This window comes from Coccinella septempunctata, chromosome 5 (genome assembly GCF_907165205.1).
Source record: "Coccinella septempunctata chromosome 5, icCocSept1.1, whole genome shotgun sequence".
NCBI lineage: Eukaryota > Metazoa > Arthropoda > Insecta > Coleoptera > Coccinellidae > Coccinella > Coccinella septempunctata.
This window is the reverse complement of record NC_058193.1, coordinates 2,816,556-2,837,527: the sequence shown is the minus strand read 5'-3', so window position 1 is coordinate 2,837,527 and position 20,972 is coordinate 2,816,556. Positions and strand designations below refer to the sequence as shown.

Sequence of the window (20,972 nt, the reverse complement as noted above, 5' to 3'; positions counted from 1 at the left end):
TTGTAGAATGTATATATACATATAAATATATTCAAGAAAGAAGTTTATTTCGAAATTCAAATTGGAGAATTATTACATAATAAACTACACACAGGACAGAGATTACTTCAATCGATGAAGAGCCCAGTCGGATGAAGTTGCCTCAACGAAGTATTTTGAGCCCTGAAATCAAAAATTTTTATTCAATGAATTGGATCCATACTGATTCTTGAAAAGAAGGTCATTCACAAACTTACATTATAAGATTCATGAATATTATTTTTGCCAAAATTTATAATATTTCTCCGGGGTTGCGTTCACAAACTTACTCCGAAAATAGAGTATGAGTAGGACTGGGAAGGAAAATGTGCGTTGTGAACGCTTCGAGTAATCAGACCTTACTCAGAGTAAGCTTGTTAACGAAACCTGGAAATAAGTTATATGAGAATTCTGTTTGAAAAAATAACCATAAAATCAGATTTATCTGCATATGATCCAAACTTTTATTTTGTGTTATACTCCATTATCAGGTTGCTCTATTAATTCAATACAATGAAAAGTTATAAATCTCAGTATACTGCTCAATTAGCATTAAAGAAAATTCAATATAGAAGACAATACATTTTTCCTAAATGTATCTGATATGGTTGTATATTATAACTCCCATATAGAATGTTTTATATGTATTAAAAACCATACTAGTGTATCCACTTTATAAGATGTTACCAGATTTGTAATATATAAATTGAAATAATTTAGAAATAAAATTTTTTCTTTTTTTTCATGGTGTAAAACATGTATTATTATTGATAACTGTCAAAATAAAAAACTGTTACTGAAAATTGTGTGTTTGCCCCTGGATTTAGTTCTTTTTAGAAGGAAAGGAGTACCTGAAAATGCATTATGAATGAAAGATGAAATTCCATCATTGTGCAATAAGGGGTAGAGAATATGGTGAATTATGGCAAAGTTAGATAATCTCCTCAGAACAATATTCCGAACACTTCCGAAGATATCCGCGAAATCGAAAATTTGATGGAACCTCTTTTACGTTTTTCTGAACCTTTCATGAAAATGAAATCTACTTTTTAGTTCCTACTCTAGAAATTATCATTAGTCATTTTTATCAGAGTCTGGAGTTTTTTTTTGGTTTCATCTCCCTTACCTACCTACATGAACTACGGAAAATTTAAATTTTCAAATGTTTCGATGACAAAAATGCTCAAGAATACTCCGAATAGCGGATTGATATGATGAAAATCCGCAACTAAACTGAATTCATTTCCACTCTTAGAACATAGATACATGGAATGGACATTCAGTGCTACGAATGAATTGTTTGTAGTTCACACATTCGATGTTTCTCTGTCCAGAGCGACACTAAGGCAGTGGCGTTTTATTGAAAAATTCACATGCGTCCTGTCTATTCGTACAGAAAATTGATGCGCCAATGATGTCCGAATCAACTGTCTCGATTGCGATTGGCGACACTAAGCAACCATCTCACTCCAGTCTTTGGAATGTTTATTTTCCATTCCATGTATCTATGTTCTAAGATTTCCACTATGAGTTTTTTAGCACTACACGTGTCTCGCTATCTCTTTATGCTTTCTTTTTGACCGTTTGAGCAGCTCCTGGCCAGCTCCGGTGCATCTCGCTCGAGCACCGACGCGTTCTTTTTGATTGGGGCGTGAAGCACCGGAGCAGCTCGCGTTCCCTTCCCCTGCCCCCTCTTGCACCAACCGAAATGCTGGTGCGCGTCGAGGGCTTGAAGCCCGTAAACAAACTTTTTGGTTATGTTTACATATGTCAACAAATATTAGAAGACGTGTATTGTTGAAATTTGTGGATTAATACTATGAAAAGGCTGTAATACACCTTATGGACCACCTAAGATTGATTTTTTCGTCAATTGAAGCTGTCAGTTAGTTTTTTTATTGAATAAATGAATAAAGAATCAATGTAAAGCCCGTTTGCAACAGCCGAGAATTCTCTGGAGAATTATCTACCTAATTTTGGTAAGAAAACGGCAGAGATTATTTTGTATGTAACTGAACAGAGAATTCTACCGAAAGTGCGTATGCAACGGTAAATAATTCACGGCACATGAATTTTCGAGTAAATTCTCTAGAGAATTCTCGGCTGTTGCAAACGGGCATTAGATGGAATTAGAACTGAATGATTTTGAATGAAGATAGGATTTGTTCTTTCAGGTTTGAAGAGTGAACTAATCATTTTTGTCATGAATGCATAATTAATTTTTAGAGATCGATCAGATGAATAAACGATTATCTTCAGTTTAGTAGCGCCCATCAGTGAAAATGTAGAATTTCATTTCAAATAAGTTGATATTTCACGTACTTGAATGCAATTTTCGTAACATCAGAACACTCTTTACCAAAGAGGATTATCAACGAAGCTTTGACAGATTACATCATTGTTAAATAATAAGTTTTATATCTACAGACATATCCAGTATTGTGTATATTTGTACTCTCTATAGCAAAGAGAGGGTAAAGTTTACCCGGTAAATCAAGTTTTTCAAACAAATATACAGCAATAGCTTTCGAAAAAATAGTGAAACTTATTTATAATCAACGACTTTAACGTCAAACTAAAAACAAATAATCCAAAGAACCGCGAATCCGGACTTGTCTCTTGTCATTTTGCTCAACAGCTGATCCTCCAACTCGCTGCACGGAGTTGGTGCACTAATAACCGTTTTATTTGGGAACAGCTCAGGGGCGAGAAGCTCGGAGCTGTACCGGTGCATGAAGCACCAAAAAGAAAGCGCCCACTATAGCTTCTTCAAGTACATGTGTATATAGTATATGTAGTAGTGGAAAGAACTGATAATGGTTACTGTCACTCTCGAGTGACATGATTCTTTATTTATTCACCGTAAATTATTTTAGTGGCGAATTATACCACAGATTACAGAAAAAGATTCAGATGGGGGTCGTAAGGTGAACATCTGCGACATAACAACAATCGAATTGAGTGAATTATTCGAGTATATCTAAAAAGTTATTAAATTCTTGAACTAATCAGAGGTGTTAATACATTTCCCAGTAATAACTGTGAGTGAGCATTATTTCGATATGATATTTCTCGATTTAGAAATTCAATATGAATGACCCAAACATACATGGTGGGCTTTTTAAAACGAAACAGACGAGATAACCGGCGGAATAAATTTATTTCGAAAAAATGCTCGGACACGTCGAAGTTTGTTTCGATCGCTTCAACCCTTGGTGTTAGAACACCAACCCCTAAATTTAGAATAGAAAAAATAGGGTGAGTGATACCTCATTTGAAAGGCCTTTTTATCTTGAATTATATATTAATTTTTTTCTCCTTCAATGGATTCGTTTTTGAGATATTCAATTTTTGAATTTCGTACAGTACCAGTCATTCCGCTAACCATGCTATGTGAAATCATCAATTATTTGACTAATTCATTCTGTGGTTACGATGGTAACCGTGAATTGTCAACATTAGACAACGAAATAATTATTATTGGTAATTACTTTCTTCAACAACTAAGATGGTTGTCTCGTCTGTTTCGTTTTAAAAAGCCCACCCTGTAATTTCCTCTGGTCACAGAGGAACGAGCATCGAAAGCAGTTCTGCTGCAGAAGATCTACTTCAGTCTCAAATGTCCCAATCCATCACTTACTCTTCAATATTGAACCAACATCATTATCCATCAAGGAACCAAGCTATAGCTTTTAATACCATAGAAGATCTACCAACTTTCGAATACACACTAGCAGTGGGAAACCAAATAGGACCAAAAAACATAAGATATGCCTCAAAAATATCTAATAAAATAATCGGGTATGTATCTACCTATCAAGTGAAGAAACGGTCAATAACTATATGTCCTCATTTGGATGAATTAAAATCACCAATCAGGTTATTCAAGGAAGAAGACTGATAACTCCAGCATTAAGACTGGTTCTCTCTAACGTATCCCCTACTATTCCTCTTGAAGTATTAGAAAAGCAATTGACAGAGATGGGACTCAATATTGTCTCTCCTATGAATTTCCTGAAAATGAACATACCGGACCCTGAATACTCCCACGTGATGAGTTTCAGGCGAGATTTCTACGTAAGCCCGCAAGATTTGGTTAACATTCCGGAGTCTATAATAGTTGAATTATAGAATATTTATCATCAGACAATGTCTAAATCAGAACAGATTGTTGAGGGGACACCGCTACAAGCTTGCCAAGGAGAACTTCAAGACTACACCGAGGGGCAATTTTCTTCCCAAGAGGGTGTTCGAGACGTGGAATCGGCTTCCTAATGAAGTTGTGTCATCGCAATCGATTAATTCTTTCAAGAAGTCTCTGGATAGGTGGTCTAGCCAACAACATCGATTGAGTCCAGTCTATTCAATTTAACGTTCAAATCATTTGTTCGTATCACTTCTTGAAAATCTCTCATTTTATATTTTAATATTGAGTTTATAGGTTAACCTTTACTCTTATGATTTTGTAATAATAATAATAATACAGTGCTCACCCTAGCGGGGTTAGTTAGAAAACGCATGAAGTGGACAACGTCCGTGAATTAAACTATTGTGCGCACATATAACTCCATCACGGGACTAGGGCAGAACACGAACAACTATAGGAAAATGCTCCATGAGGAATTCTGCAACGCCTACCGAAATCTCAATGTCACTGAACAACGAGTGGCAGACCAGTACCGCGTAATTCTGAGAAATGAACTCATACCAACGGCCCGAATCGACGCAATTAAACAAGAACTTCAGCGTCCGCCTGCAATATAGAATAACACCAACACTTCTGATGAAATTCACATGCCTGGGCAACAACAGGCAGAAGAAACTGATACTGAAAGTCCATCTTGCAACGCAAGTGAGCCTGAACACCAGGACGATAGGGAAGAGCTCCACTGACAAGTTGACTCTGACATGAGGAGATACTTTGCCGAACTGGAAGGAACAGATCCTCTTCATCGAGTAGCACCTCCACGACTCAATACATCCAAGAAACTGTCACTTATAATCGACATCTTGAATAAGGACGTTTTACCTGAGTACCTACAGAACGGAAGTTCATTGGAATATCTGCATCTAGTTTTTTACTGTGCAGCGCTAACGACAGCGAAAACCATAGGGGCAAAAATTCGCCGAAAGAACAACGATGGTCCAAAATTACACAAATTACATGCGCCACCATGGCAGAAACGTCTTCAACACAAAACAGAGAGACTAAGAAGAGACATTGGACGACTGACGGAGTACTTGAACGGGAATCGCGGAAGAAAAGTTGTGAAAGCTGCCAAAGAAGTCATGGATAGAAACAGAACACACACAGAACGAGAGACGGAGAATGCTACAGCTCACCACTGCCTCGACACTCTGAAGCATAAGTTAAATCTGTATGCAGAACGCTTAAGGAGATATAAAAGCAATTATAGCCGAAAAAGAGACAATAATTCATTCGAAAAGTCGGAAGAAACTTTCTACCGGTCACTCACATCGTCTGATGTAGAAAATGGAACGTTACCAGCAAAGGAAGCCATAGAACAATTCTGGACCGAACAATTATCAACGAAACCTCAGTTCAATGGAGATACCGGATGGATTGAAGATGAAAAATCTGAAGCTATAAAATATGAGCCGATGCAGAATGACAAGATCACAATTGAAGAAGTAAAATCAGCTATCAGAGGACTACACAACTGGAAAGCACCTGGGCCTGATGGATTACAGAACTTCTGGATCAAGAAACTTTGGATCATGCATGACAAATTGACCTCCGCAATAAATGATGTCATACAAAATCCTGAAAGAATGCCAATATTCCTTATACATGGCACAACGTACCTGTAACCTAAAGACCAAAGGAATACAGAAGACCCATCCAAATACCGACCAATCTCATGTCTTCCAACGATGTACAAATTAATCACATCGTGCATTTCAAATCGAATTCACAACCATTGCGAAAGGAATAACATCATCGCCATGCAACAGAAAGGATGCACCAAAGACAGTCGAGGGTGCAAAGAACAGCTAATAATTGATTCAGTTATCTGCAATCAAGCGTTCTCCAAGCGGAGGAATCTTTACGCTGCGTACATAGACTACAAAAAAGCATTCGATTCTATACCCCACGAATGACTCTTGACGATCTTGAAGATTTACAAGGTGGATCCCAATATTAGAGAGTTGAAGTGCAGCCATGAACGTAAACGTTAACGTTATAATTGACATCTACGCATGCTCATTCGTCCGTTTTTAACGTTAACGTTAGCGTCAGCTTTACGGCCTACGTAAACTAGCGGTCTCCCACGTATACCTTAAACATCAACGTACGTTAACCGAACGTTAAACGAGTAGCACCGATGACTTGCGAATGGCCGAATTTTGATTGTTAAATGCAATTCTCGATAACCTCAAACTGTCATTGTTTACATTTCCTGTGTATTTTCTCATAATGAACGAAAATTATAGGAAATCAGCAGTGATTTGAAAGTTATCAAAAGGATTAAGTTAAATTAATTTGTTATCAGATATTCAGTACATAAGGAAATGGCTGAATCTACACTGCAATTCTCATGTCTCTAACACTTGAACATTTCATTGATAATAAAATACTTCCAAGCTGAAAATTCTCTTTATTAGGCGTATAAATCATTAGAACATCAATATTCCAAATGTTATTCCAGCTGTCGAAGCTCAATATTAGATAAAAGAGAGTTCACGCGAAACGAAAGCAAAATCAAATTGATAGGTTATGTTTAACGTCTGACGTTTCATGATGGCAGCACTTCAACTCAAATTTCATCACAACACGTAAACGTTATATCTGACGTTATTTCTCACGTTAACGTTTACGTTCAGGCTAACGTATTGTGCACACTTCAACTCTCTATTGTTGAGTTCGTGAAAAACGCCATGTCAACCTAGCGTACTAGTCTTCAAATGAAAGCAGCAGATTGCTCCATTACAACAGGACCTATTCCAATAAGACGCGGAATTTTCCAAGGAGACTCGATGAGCCCTCTGTGGTTCTGCATGGCCCTGAATCCCTTGTCTCATAAATTGAATTCTACGGACTACGGATTTTCCATCAAGAGCGGCAGTAGAACTATGATGAAACTGAATCATCTTCTTTACATGGACGATTTGAAACTCTTCGCATCTACCAAAAAACAAATGCAACAGATGCTGAAAATGGTGGAAGGATTCTCGGAAGACATCAAAATGAAGTTTGGATTAGAATAATGTCGACTGCTGAACATAACGAGAAGGAAAATAGAAGATGGTACGTTCAAACTCAAGGAAGGTGCAGAAATTGAAGCATTGAAGGAAGGAGACACATACAAGTATCTAGGCATAAAACAGGCAAGAAAAATCAATCAGACCCAGATGAAGAAAGAATTTACGGAGGAGTTCACCCGAAGATTGAGAAGGATAATGAGAACTGGTCTTAACAGCAAGAATCTCATAAAAGCGATTAACACCTACGCTTGCTCGCCGCTGAGCTATTCATTCGGTATCATCTCTTGGACGACCACCGATTTAGCAGCCTTACAGAGAAAAATAGGGACGATGCTGACTAAACACAATAAACATGACCCCAAAAGCTCAATAGAACGGACAGAGCTGCCACGACATCTTGGGGGTAGAGGAATTGTTGATTTGTCCAACCGTATGTCCCAGGAAATTGAAGGACTTCGAAAATATTTCCTGAGTCTGCTTCGTCAGAACTCCATCGAGTAGTTTGTGTTGCTGATAGTTCTACACCGTTAAAGCTACAACAGGATCACTTGGAAACCGTCGAACACTCTGCAGAAAGTAAAATGCAAAAACTGATTGGCAAACCTTTGCATGGAAGGCACCAGAACGAGGTCAACCATGATTACGTCGACATATCTGCGTCGAACTACTGGTTGACTTCCGGAAGGTTGTTTCCTGAGACAGAAAGCTTCATGCTCGCCATCCAGGATCAGGTGATTCCAACAAGAAATTACATGAAATATGTAAGGCCAAGGATGCCTCAGTGGCGGACGATAGCTGTCGTTATGGCTGTGCGACACATGAAACTATCCAGCACATCACCGGGGGATGTCAGAAGTTCGCGGGCACGGAGTACAAAAATAGACATGATGCTGTTGCCAAGATTCTTCACCACGAATTGGCACTAAAACACCAACTTCTAAGTTCGAAAAAGGTTTCTTATTACAATTACCATCCGGATGCTGTGTTGGAAAATGAACATCACAAGCTCTACAGGGATCGCACGGTTCTGACAGACCGGAAAATAACCTACAATAGACCAGACCTCATATTGCTCAATAAAAATGAGGACAGAGCACTATTCATCGATGTGGCGATTCCAAATAATAACAATCTTCTAGATAGGCACACTGAAAAAATTTCAAAATACAGAGATGTCGAGGAACAAACCAGAAGACAGTGGAAGCTGAAAGATATCAAGACCATCCCTATTGTCATTTCATCTACAGGCCTGATACCGAAGGAACTACTGGAGAACTTGAGGAAACTTCGAAACTGACGAAAATATCAATAGAGTCATGCAGAAGGCGGTACTGCTCGGAACGGCTAGAACTGTACGCAAATACATGGGGAATGCAGAGGAACACCGTCTGCGCCGACAGGAAGTGCGGGTGGAGCAGGAATCCAACCTACAGCAGGGAGGCGAGGAGCGACCCGGACCCGACCACCACCACGAGCCCGAAAACCTGGAAAGGGCTCCAACAGAGCTTAATCCTTTTGATATCTGAGATATCTGGGATAAGTGAATTTTCCTCTGGAGAGGAGTGTGAAAGCCGCAAGGCTAAAGTCATACAGCCTGCTTTAAATGCAACAAGAAGGGACATATAGCATCCAAATGTCCTCTTAAAATAAACACAGATAACCAAGCTAGAGAAATAACGAATATCATAATCCCAGAACCAAATTCACAATCTGACATATCGCAAAATATCGTTGACAAAAGTAGCTCAAGATCAAAACGTCCTATATCAGAAACATTAACACCTTCCCCTGAAATCAGCATTCCTGAAATAAACTTCGCAAAACCTAAACCTCCGAAAAAACAAAATGCTAAAGAATCCTTACTCCAGAAGTTTGAACGATCTACTCATCCCGACTAAAGAAATAATAGAAAATGATACATTTATTCTCATCTACGAACAGCTCCTGAACTTTTTTGATAATACACAAAAAACTACTGACACACTTAGCGTGGCTAAGCGCTTCACGGAAGACATCAGTGAACTCATTGAAATGTTGTCCCTCATTTATCCATACGTCAAAGACAAAGTCATGAAAAGCCGATGTACTAAAATAAGGAATATATTTAATCATGAGCCATTACAAAACTCTTGCCGATTTTCGTCGCCAGCTCTCGGACTATTTGATCTGTGAATAATACTGCGAGAAAAAAGGGTCTTACTAACAAAAACGTCACCAGGATGTCAGTTTCATGGGTATACATTTTACATATATCAATATACCAATATTGATAACACGCGTTCTAGACTACGACAAAAAATGAAGCAAAATCGTTGGGAGGAATCCACTTGTAAGCATGCGCGAATTAGAAATTCGAATATGATCAAGATATTGGTTAGGTTTTTTTCATCTTCGACGTTGGATGATTGAATGAATTCGAATGATGATTTATTTCAAATTCTTGTACAAATTTTGAGACGAATTTTATACGAACAATAAAAAGATCTGGCCGTACACTAGTTGTTGGAAATTTTTCTGGGCCATCAAATGTTGAGGGTGTAGAGAAATTCAGGGCCTTACATGTCACCAATTTGAAACCAGATACTACTGTTCAAAACTTACTGGTGATAAATTCTCTCAAGTGAAATGTGAAGCCTTGGCTTCTAAATATCCGCAGAACTACGCATCCTTCTAAGTGATGATTTCCACTGATGAGTACGACAAGGCCCTTATTGGAACAAATTGGCCGAACAAAGCTATTGTTCACAATTTTTTTCAGCGCAAAAAAGCCAACAATGATCAATGTACAAATGTACAATGAACAAATAATAGGTTGAACAATCTGGAAGTGCTTTCTTTTACCATGGAACCAGATGTAGTGAGTGTAGCTGAACACTGGAGTGAGGATAACAGTGTCACTACCGCGGTTTTGAACAATTATAATCAGGCTGCATATTATTGTCGGCCTACCAGAGAACATGGCGGTACTATGATTTATCTTAGAAAAGGTATAGAGTTTGAAAATATTAACTTGTCCGAATACTGTGAGGAAATGCACTGTGAGTTTTTTATCATAAAAGTATTTTTGTCTAGTTTATCCATATGTATCATCAGTGTTTATAGGCCACCTTCTGGTAGTCTGAATATTTTCTTTGATAGATTATCTCTTATTTAACAAAATTGCTGTAGAAATGGCCAATATCCGTATTTATGTAGGGATTTAAATATCAACTATTTGGATGATCGCTGTATGTCTCGAAAACTTCTCGATGATCTCCTTGGAAGTTTTAATCTAAGAGTTTAATCTCTTGAACCAACTAGGGAGACTGCTGAATTAGATTATACAATTGTTAATTCAAGCATTACCATCTCCAACTCACTAGTTTTTGAGCCACATATGAGGCTTCTTACCGTTTTGGTTTTTACCAGTAATAAATGTGCGAAGGCGTTAAGGTTTTCTTAAATATTCTAATTATTGAAAAAAATGAATAATACATTTCCCAAAAGCATAGCTGATGCCTTATAACAATAGACATTCTTATTTCACTGTGAGACATTGGTTTCAAATCGGAATTTCGATTTCAAAATCCATACTTATCAGATCAGATTTTGAATTGATGTAGCCGATACTTGATGAAAATCCATAATTGAACTTGAAACAGATCATACGATTTTCACAAAATGAGTTTTTAAACCAACGAGCCACGAGCATTCGACTCGACGAAATTAGTATGCCCATGAAATAGATTTCTGGGTCAACTTCATCACTTAAAATGTTTCCTATGCTTATGAAATGAAAAACATAATTTTCGCAAATTCTTCAAGTCCTCATTGCCAAATTTACCTTTGATTTTCATTGCCTTTTTGCCTTTATCGCTAGAAACAGTTGAATCTCTATTATCAGAACTCATTGCATCATCCACACCATCTGGTCTTTCTGATAGCTGAGTTTTCAATGTTTTTCTTATATTGACAATCTGAAATAAAAAACGTGTGAAGGAAGATAAACTCCAATTTGCATTGTATTTTACTTCTTGTTCAATGTCCGTCTTTCTAAGAACATTTCTGTTCTTTTCTTCATTAGCCCTTTGAATTTGAGTTTCCACACAACTCAACACTCCTTCACATGCATTACACCAGTCCCTTAGGCAATTTACAATCACTTTTATATCGCCTGCTTGAATATCACGGCCAATAGCAAAATCTACTTCAAACTGGGAGTTTTTTTGGTCCAATTTTCCACGAATGATATCTAAAACATATTAAAATTAATATCTGGATTTTTAGGTGGGATTATTAAAAGCTATGGAGAACATCACCTTCAGGAAATTTTGTTACTCTGAGTTCAAATTAATATGTTCCGAAACCTATTCAACTAGTGGATAATCTACAGATTACGAAAATTCAAGACCGAACATAGGGATTGCCATGAGAAAGAAGAGGACTGTAGAAAGGCTATCGCCCCTTGCGAGAATAATTTTATTACAGGTGATAAATTATCGAATGTTCATATGGACCGCTCTCTATAAAGTAAATACTACGCTTTGTCACTAGAGTGGGGTCTGAGAATTCGTGCTCGGCGTGGTATGAACTGATGCAGAGAGCAGTCCATGTGAACGTTCGATAATGCATCACCTTTAATAAAATTATTCCCGCACTGGGCGATTGTATTGTAGAGTCCTCTTTTGTCTCATGTCAATCCCTATGTTCGGGCTTGAATTTTCGCAATCTGTATTTATGTATCTGTATGCTGGTACTAGTATAGGTGAATATATAAGTAGTCATCAAAATTCTACTTATTTTCTCATTTTCGGAGCGTGTTCTCAAATATCCGGAATGAAAGTGATCTTCAAAGTCTCTCATAACCTGACACGACATAGAAGCATAAAGTTCATTTTCATACTATTGATGGAAATAACATGCCAAGCAGGCCGAACTAATTTTTGGGTTTATTTATTGGAAAAACAATTTGAGAAACGACATATATTATATATTGTGAATCAGAAAAAAATATGGGTCTGAGATATGCAAGAAAACATGGGGTTCATATTAAAAAAAAATGAAAGTTAATGTTTTGTCAAAGTGGCGGACTGAAAAAAATCTTTGACTACGCCACTGCAATCTACATGAAAAAGTGTCTTTAGAATGTTACATTTTTTGTTTTTCGATATCACTGAAATTTTACGAAATAGAGTCACCAACTCAAAGAGCCGAAAAATTAGTTTTTCTACAAGCGTGCGCGTTCAACCTTTTTCCCGCACGCATTTCAAGTTGCAAAGAGTCACTTTCCCAAAAGGTGCGGGAAAAACGCCTGCAAATGCGTGCGGGAAAGGATTAGCAGGGGTTTTTCCCGCACGCAAATATTATAGAGTAAATTAAATTCTATCATGTCTCTATGCACCGAACGTCAACGATGAGAAACCAATGGTAACGACATGCAGAATTACGTCTGATATGTCATAATATATCTGACATATCTGAGATATGATCTGTTTCGTGAAATGAATATATTTTTATATATTTCAAGCGCTTGTAGAAAAAATATTGTTCCTTACACTTGCGGAAAGTGTCTTGCCCGCACTCAACTGCTTACCCGAACTCTGCTTGGCATCGTTCGGGCAACGGCAGTTTCGTGCGTGCAAGTATCACTTTCCGCACTTGATAGGAAAATAACTATTTCAGTTATCATTTGAAAACAAAAGAAAATGTGGTTTTTGCCATTATCCATCTTCTGAAAATCGAGGTCGGAAACGTACCATCCATTTTTCCCTATGCCATTCAATCCCATCGAATTTTGCCCACCCTGTACTCAATCTACATAGCGCGTGTTTCCAAGTACATTTTACATCACAAAATACTTTTATATGTCCTAAAATCAAAATTGCAAACATGATTGTACGGAAGATATCCGTATGTCGTAGTTCATTTCTGCTGTACGTCTATCATGAACCATAACAGGGAGAATACATGCTTCGCTTGCTCATTAGGATGATCGATGATGTCAGCTTCAGAGGTTAGAAACGAAATGAAGCTACGACAAACTTCCATGGACCTTGCCGATCAATTGAATATTGATCCATTATTCAAAAAATGTACCATTTTATTTCAAAATTTTGTTTTTAGCTTGTTAAGAAAGTTTCATTCCAACAGAAAAAACTCTTAAGAAATCCGATAAAATATCCAAAAACAGGTGAGAAATACGCGGTATTTCTATATTCCATCAAGAAATGCATAGGGAATTCAGCGACCACATCCGCGGATGGATCGATGTGATCTATATAGTTAGCACCACCGTACTTTCCGAACACGGGCTGTATGTTCGGGTTAGGTAAACGAACGCAAAAGTTAGGAATCGAATGAACCCGAGTAAGCTTCCGAAAACGACTATTCTGTGCCTTGAAACTCACAATCACAAATTTGTGCTGATTACTTGCATGTTGGGGTTTTAACAGTTAATTTTCTCCCTAAAATATATTCAGACCGCTGCAACTTCCGGTTGTACCGGAAACAACCTACCACTTTCTTATTTCAAATGGCACACCCAGTATATGTTATCATCGTTGGACAGCAATTTCAACTGTATGCCATACTTTGGGCAAAACATTAATGGTTTTTGAGTTATTGGGATTCATATGAAAAAAATTGTTCATTAGAAAATCATCACGTTGGACAAATCAAATTCATCAAAAGTCAAGATTTTCAAATTAAAACCTATATTTTATATTGTTTCAGACAATTCTACGTAAAAAAGGGCAAAAATAAACAAGGAAAAACAGCCATTTCAAACTGCTTGATCAATCTGTGACTTACGGAAACTAGAAAAAAAAGCTAATTTTAGCAAAGATTATAGAGTAGAAAGATAGTGTAACCAGTCCGGCTCTTGCGGTCGGACCTTTCGAGAACCAGGGCGGTCGCTTCCTTCTGGAAGAATCGCGAAAGGTTCGCGAAGGTACCTGAATGTTTCCTGCTCATATATAAGCCCAGCGGAGGGGCAAGTACAAGTATAGTAACAGTGCAAGCGACTAGTGCAAATAAACAAGAGTGGAAATAAATAGTAGTGTGATAGTTAGTTTGTGAGTTATAAGTGTGTATTAAGTGTAAATAAATAATTTTAATAAGTTGGACGTTTTAATCAAGCGAAGAAAACGTTACATTGGTGTCAAGTGTGCGGTTCAACATCGCTCAAATTAAATAAATAATTTTGGATATTTGGAGTTCATGCCAGTGACCACAAGACTACAGAACGCGATGGAGACTCAAGCGGTAATGGACTTTTTGAGTAAGATGAACGAAAGAATGGAGGAAAATTCTCGAAAAATGAATGAGAAAATGAACGAGAACTCTTGTAAAATGAATGAGAAAATGGACGAGAACTCTTGTAAAATGAATGAGAAAATGGACGAGAACTCTTGTAAGTTGAATGAACAAATGGAAGAAAATTCTCGAAAATTGAATGAGAAAATGGACCAGATTAGGGAAAAGTGTAACGATGCGGTGAGTCAACTTACAGATAAATTGGATGAGAAACTGAAAACCATAAATGAAAAATTCGATAAAGTGGACGAGAGATTCGATATAGTCAGTGGAAAATTTGACGAGGTTGATGAAAAGTTTGACAAGGTAAACGGAAAGTTTGAAGAAATGGCAAGAATAATTGAACATCATGCCAAATTGATAGATTCCTTGAAAATAATGTCAAATAGAACAAATATTCTGGCTTCATCACCGTACAGCACAGCGAAAGCGGAAAATGATGGCGAAGGTAGTAGAATGAAAATAAAGCCTCCAACTTTTGATGGAAAAATACCCTGGTCGACATATCAAAAACAGTTTAAAGCTGCTGCCCTGGCGAACAATTGGAACGACAACGAAAAAGCTACGGCATTAATAATAGCTCTACGAGGAGAGGCACTCAACATTCTGCAAACGATTCCGGAGAGTCAACAAGCCTGTTACGAAGTTCTTACATCGAAACTTCAGATGAGATATGGTGATGCTCATCTACAACAAGTATACCATGCACAAATAAAGAACCGAGTGCAGAAAACAGGGGAAAATCTCCAGGAGTTTGAAGCTGATGTGGCGAGATTAGTCAGGCTGGCTTATCCATCTGCTCCAGATAGCTTCCTGGAACAGCTATCAATCCAGACATTCGTGGATGGGATAAAGGATAGTGAAATACAACAAGCCCTGAGACTAGCACGCCCTAGAACCATAGATGATGCCTTAGCCCAGGCTTTGGAAATTGAGGCAGCGAAGCAAGCGTCGCATAGAGCACACCTTCGTGTAAGACAAGAGCAAGAAACAGATCGATCTGTTGAGGAGATTGTCAGAGAAAAAGTCCGCAGAATATTGCTTGCTAGGAAAAAGGATGCTGGAACTGCAACAAAAGGAGGCATTTCAAGCAAAATCGTCCAGAATTTGAAAGGGCTACAGCTGGGAAAATAAAAGGAGTCGCTGTGGTAGACAATGGCTCGACCAAAACCATTGAGTGTCCCCAGAATTCCAGCCATTGTTCGCGTCTGGAAGGGAAGATCGATTTAAGGCGGACCACCGTAATCGAAGACGACTGGCTACCTGAAGAAATTCAAAGAGCACAAGAGGAAGATAACGACTTGAAAGTAATCCTGAGTTGGAAGAAGAGCGGTAGACGACCTACTTGGGAAGAAGTATCCAGACTGAGCCAGAATGTAAAGTCGTATTGGGCACAATGGGAAACGCTGAAGATTGATGGAGGTCTTCTGAAACGTTGTTGGGAAAATGAAGATGGAACTGAGCAGAGACTTCAGTTGATTGTGCCGAAGAGCCGTGTGACAGACATTCTGACCAGACTACATAACGGAACTTCAGGTGGACATTTCGGGATAACCAAGACATTGGAAAAAGTCAGGCAGCGATTCTATTGGCCAAATTGTAAGAGGGACGTTAAAGATTGGTGTAGAAGATGCAAGGTTTGTGCTGCTGCTAACGGACCTTAGGGTAAAGGAAAAGCACCAATGAGGCAATATAACGTCGGATCCCCCATGGAACGAGTAGCTATCGACATCGCTGGCCCCTTTCCCGAAACAGACCATGGAAACAAGTACATTTAGGTAGCGATGGACTATTTCACGAAATGGGTGGAAGCCTACGGTATTCCTAATCAAGAGGCAAGTACGGTAGCTGATAAATTGGTCAGAGAATTCTTCTGCAGATTTGGAATACCTCTGGAGCTGCATTGTGATCAAGGCCGAAATTTTGAATCGAAGTTATTCCAAGAAGTATGCAGCAAATTGGGGATTCACAAAACAAGGACTACACCTCTTCATCCACAATCAGACGGCATGGTCGAACGAATGAATCGGACCATGGGAAAACATCTAGCCAAAGTAGTTTCTGATCACCAGCGGGATTGGGATGAATATTTACATCTATTCACCATGGCATATAGATCTTCGGTTCGAGAATCTACCAAGGAAACTCCATCCAGTATAATGTTCGGCCGAGAAATAAGGCTGCCTTGCGACTTAGAGTTTGGATGTAAGCCTGGAGAAGACGTAGCTGGGGAGGACTACATTAGTAAATTAAGGAACAAGCTGGATTACATTCATGACAAGGTACGCAATCAAATGCAGCAAGCAAGTGACCGAATGAAAATGCGCTACGACATCAAGGCTATTGAAGGTGGATTCACCACTGGAGATCTGGTGTGGCTACATAATCCACAAAGGAGGAAAGGTTTTTCACCAAAGCTGCAGAGACAGTGGGAGGGACCGTATGAAATAATCAAGAGGATAAATGATGTAGTTTACCGGATAAGGAAGCTCCCCAGAGGAAAACCAAAGGTTGTCCATTTCAACCGATTAGCCCCGTACGCGCAGGACAAAGAAGAAGTACGTCTTGTGGAAGCCCCGATGCAAGGTAGCAGCGATTACCAGAAGTTTATGGTGAGACACGCGTTGCACGGTTCGGCGTTACACAGGAAGTACATCAAGATCTCTTTACCGTGTCTGAGGAATACTCTCTAGCTCATTGCGTGGCGGAGGACCTTCGTATGAGCAAAGGAATAGCAAGAGTATTCAGAAATAAATTTGGACGTCAGGAACAACTATTGCGACAGCAGCCAAGAATCGGAAAAGTTTTGAAATTGAAGGCTGAAGGTCGGTTCATTTATTACCTAGTCACAAAGCAACATTCCTATCAGAAGCCAACCTATCAGAATCTATGGACGGCACTACATAGCTTGAAAGAAGACCTTCAACGCTTTGGAGTTAGGAAATTAGCTGTTCCCAAGCTCGGTTGTGGATTGGACCAGCTGAATTGGCGAGTTGTGCGAAGCATGCTGGAGGTGGTATTTCAGGGGACTGGTATACGGATCCTGGTGTGCAGTTTCAACCCGAAGCAGGCCAGGGAGCCTGGAAAAACTGTGGAGTGCTACTTCCATCAGAATGGCTACTGTAGGAATGGTGATGACTGCAAGTTCCGCCACGGTCCTCGGAGAAATTCACTAAATCTGTTCTGGGACAGAACAGGCTTAAGGAGGGGACAGTGTAACCAGTCCGGCTCTTGCGGTCGGACCTTTCGAGAACCAGGGCGGTCGCTTCCTTCTGGAAGAATCGCGAAAGGTTCGCGAAGGTACCTGAATGTTTCCTGCTCATATATAAGCCCAGCGGAGGGGCAAGTACAAGTATAGTAACAGTGCAAGCGACTAGTGCAAATAAACAAGAGTGGAAATAAATAGTAGTGTGATAGTTAGTTTGTGAGTTATAAGTGTGTATTAAGTGTAAATAAATAATTTTAATAAGTTGGACGTTTTAATCAAGCGAAGAAAACGTTACAATAGGAAACGAGGCGACTAAAGCGATTTGGGCGCCATATGTGTGTCAAGCGTGTTTTTAAGACTCTAGGACTGGTTAAAATATTAAATTTTAGTGCCATTTGCAGAAACATATGGACGTCCATTTTGATCCAAGAGGTTTTGAATGTTTTGATTCTCGTACCGCTTTTTGTTTATCTAGCTCGTTCTAGTTGCAGATTATTGAATTTTTTTGTGTTATTTCTTGGTGAAAACACCAAAATATTTTTCGAAAATTATTGAATGGTGAAGAACTGTGGATCAAATATTTGAATAGATTTTCCGAGATTGAGTTTTTCACTCAACTAAGGAAAATGGAAGCGTGAGTATTAAAACTCTTAACATATGGACCGGTCATTTATTGATTCTAATTTTCAGTGTCCCGAAGTGGATAAAATTCTCAGGGCGTTAAGACAATGACTTTAGCAAATACTACTGACTACACCATGTGAACTGAACATTTGACTTCAGGTCAATTGAGAACGTAAATTGTTGTATGCAGGAAGCATCCCTCGCATGAATGGACCATTTAGGGCAAATTATGACTTTTATACGTCCATTCAAAGATTCTCTACTCCTTCAATATATTCAGAAATGCAAAGGTTTTATTGATTTCGTTTTGGGCATCGAGTGACTGTCAAATTGTTTGGAAAGTCAAAGTTTTATGAAACCTGCTGTGAGTGTTTTGTTCATTCATTAATCAATTTGTATATTGTGTCATAAAGAGAGCATATCATAAGGAAATCATAAAAAAGCACCAAGAAACTATACTGACATACAGGTCTTGTGTATCTCTGTTAGGTTTTTTTTTAAGTGTGGATCTGAAAATTCTATAAATAATACCTTTGAGTATTCATTCATTGAGTTTATACTCAAGGATACTAGGATAATACCTACATATGTAAGTAACTGGAATATGTATGCTATGATGGTATATCATTGTCGAAAACCCCACCATGCAAATTTTCAGCACAAAATTGTGTTTAGTATTCTATAAAAGTCCAATAGGCGATTGTGGTGAATCACCCTGAATATTTTAGGTTTTGTTCATAAACTTACTCTGACGAAGACCAAGTATGCTCTGTAAGTGTTCATAAACTTCCTCGGAATAAATTCTGCTTTTGAAGTGGGTAAAGTCATACTCTAGACAGTTTTGACATAAGGTTTCCAAGAAGACATTATAATGTCCACTCTAGGATGCATGTTATACAGCCAAAATTGGAAATAAAATTGCACAAAGGGTTATCTCTGGCAAGGTCATACTCTTACTCTACTCTCGGAGTAAGTTTGTGAACGCAACCTTAGAATAATCACTGTCCTCTTTAAGGGCTATAGACGGCTGTGGAATAAGCTACAAAGATGTCATGCGTTGGAAAACAGACCTGCATATATCCCTTCAATTATTAAATCCTCCAAGTCTCTCACATTTGATATATTTAACTCCTTGAGAAGAACATCATAGTGCAAACACTGAAAAGCATAAGGCATAAGTAATTGGAATGTATAAACATATAGATATGAATATATATATATATGATTGCTCACCTTTGATTTTGTAGCTAAAGTAACTAAAGTTAAATGTTGTAGTTTTTTTCTCTGAGTAGGCGTTAGTTCCAAGTAATCAGATTTACTCGTAAGGTACTGACTATATGTTCCAAAAGCAAATAAATTGAGGGTGTTGTAAACTTTCACTTCAGGTCCATTCTTCAGCTAAAATAATTAGTTAATGAATATATAAATGAATAAAAACAATTAGGTACTTCTGCTATATTTGGCATATCTAACAATTCTCCGAATACATAAACTCCGGGTGATTCTAAGACTTGTTTGATCAATTCATTACAAGCAGCCCCCTTAGCTGATTTTGCCAGTAATACAAATTGTTCCAAGGGATTATTCGAGTGAGATCCTTTATCAATCATTATCTATAAAGTTGATTATTTACACAGGAATAAGAAAATTGTTATGCAGAATTTCGTCTCACTTCTATTATTTTTTTTTTGACATAATCATACAGTCTCTTGTCTCTGGACATAATCATAGATATATCAAAGCACAGAACATACTACTCTGTAATCTGTGACATACTCAGAGACCCTTTCTCTATGGACATACTCGTATCAAAGAGTTACTCTTTGCTCGTATCGTAGATAGACATTGAACTCTATGGGATGTTCCCATAGAGTTCAATGTAGATAGAGGATCTACGACCCGTCACCCGTCACAGATTACAGGGTAGAACCCAAAGCATGGGCGTACCCAGGTAGGGGCAGGGGGGGGCAGCTGCCCCCCCCTTGAAGATAAAATAAACGTTAATTTTCCTGGCAAGTGGGAAATAAAACGTGTTACCTACTCTGCGCAAAGTGTTGGAAAAAAATATCTTTACAGTCAGATATTTTGATTTAAATTTTTTTTATCTATAATTAAATATTTTACAACACTCCAGATAGTATACTGTTGGCGACGCAGTATATTTTAAATTTCCCGCGGAACCGTTGCATCTCGTAGTTTCCGCTCCCGACGAGACAATCAGAGCCATCAGCACTGTGAGTCAGGCCATATATAAAGTTTAAAAATATGCATGAAGACTGCCGAAAGCATGCAACTACCAAACTTCACCTAGCAGCGGCAAATGCTGCAAAAAATTTTCTTGAAAATGTTCCAGTAGACATCCAACTGCAAAGTGGACACCAAAAAGCAATCGATGAAAACAGACAAATATTGTCATCAATCGTTTCTTGTATAGTATTTTGCGGTACACATGATATGCCTCTAAGGGAAAACAACCAGATGAGGGTGTTTTATTGGATTTATTGAAGTTGAGAATCAATTCAGGGGACGACAAATTAAAGAGTCACCTGAAAAAGTGCGGTCGCAATGCAGTTTACACATCGCCAAGAATACAAAACGAATT

General features: G+C 38.3%; 1 protein-coding gene across 1 annotated transcript; it reads right to left on the bottom strand.

Moving 5' to 3' along the window:
- Positions 1–26: 26 nt before the first annotated feature.
- Positions 27–20,058, bottom strand: LOC123313829 (COP9 signalosome complex subunit 7b). The gene is made up of 6 exons (XM_044898877.1): positions 19,819–20,058; positions 19,604–19,768; positions 19,441–19,528; positions 11,256–11,476; positions 11,069–11,201; positions 27–162 (listed from the first exon to the last, which is right to left on the bottom strand). The coding sequence occupies exons 1-6, from the start codon at positions 19,978–19,980 to the stop codon at positions 143–145; spliced, it is 789 nt and encodes a 262-aa protein (XP_044754812.1). The 5' UTR covers positions 19,981–20,058; the 3' UTR covers positions 27–142.
- Positions 20,059–20,972: the final 914 nt, after the last annotated feature.

Coding starts and splice junctions, on each gene's coding strand:
- LOC123313829 (XM_044898877.1), bottom strand. CDS start 19,980: ATGATTGATAAAGGATCTCACTCGAATAATCCCTTGGAACAATTTGTA. Junction 11,477..19,440: donor AATTGAAGGGATATATGCAG/GTCTGTTTTCCA, acceptor AATATGTTTTAG/ATATCATTCGTGGAAAATTG. Junction 11,202..11,255: donor AGACGGACATTGAACAAGAA/GTAAAATACAAT, acceptor TTTTTATTTCAG/ATTGTCAATATAAGAAAAAC.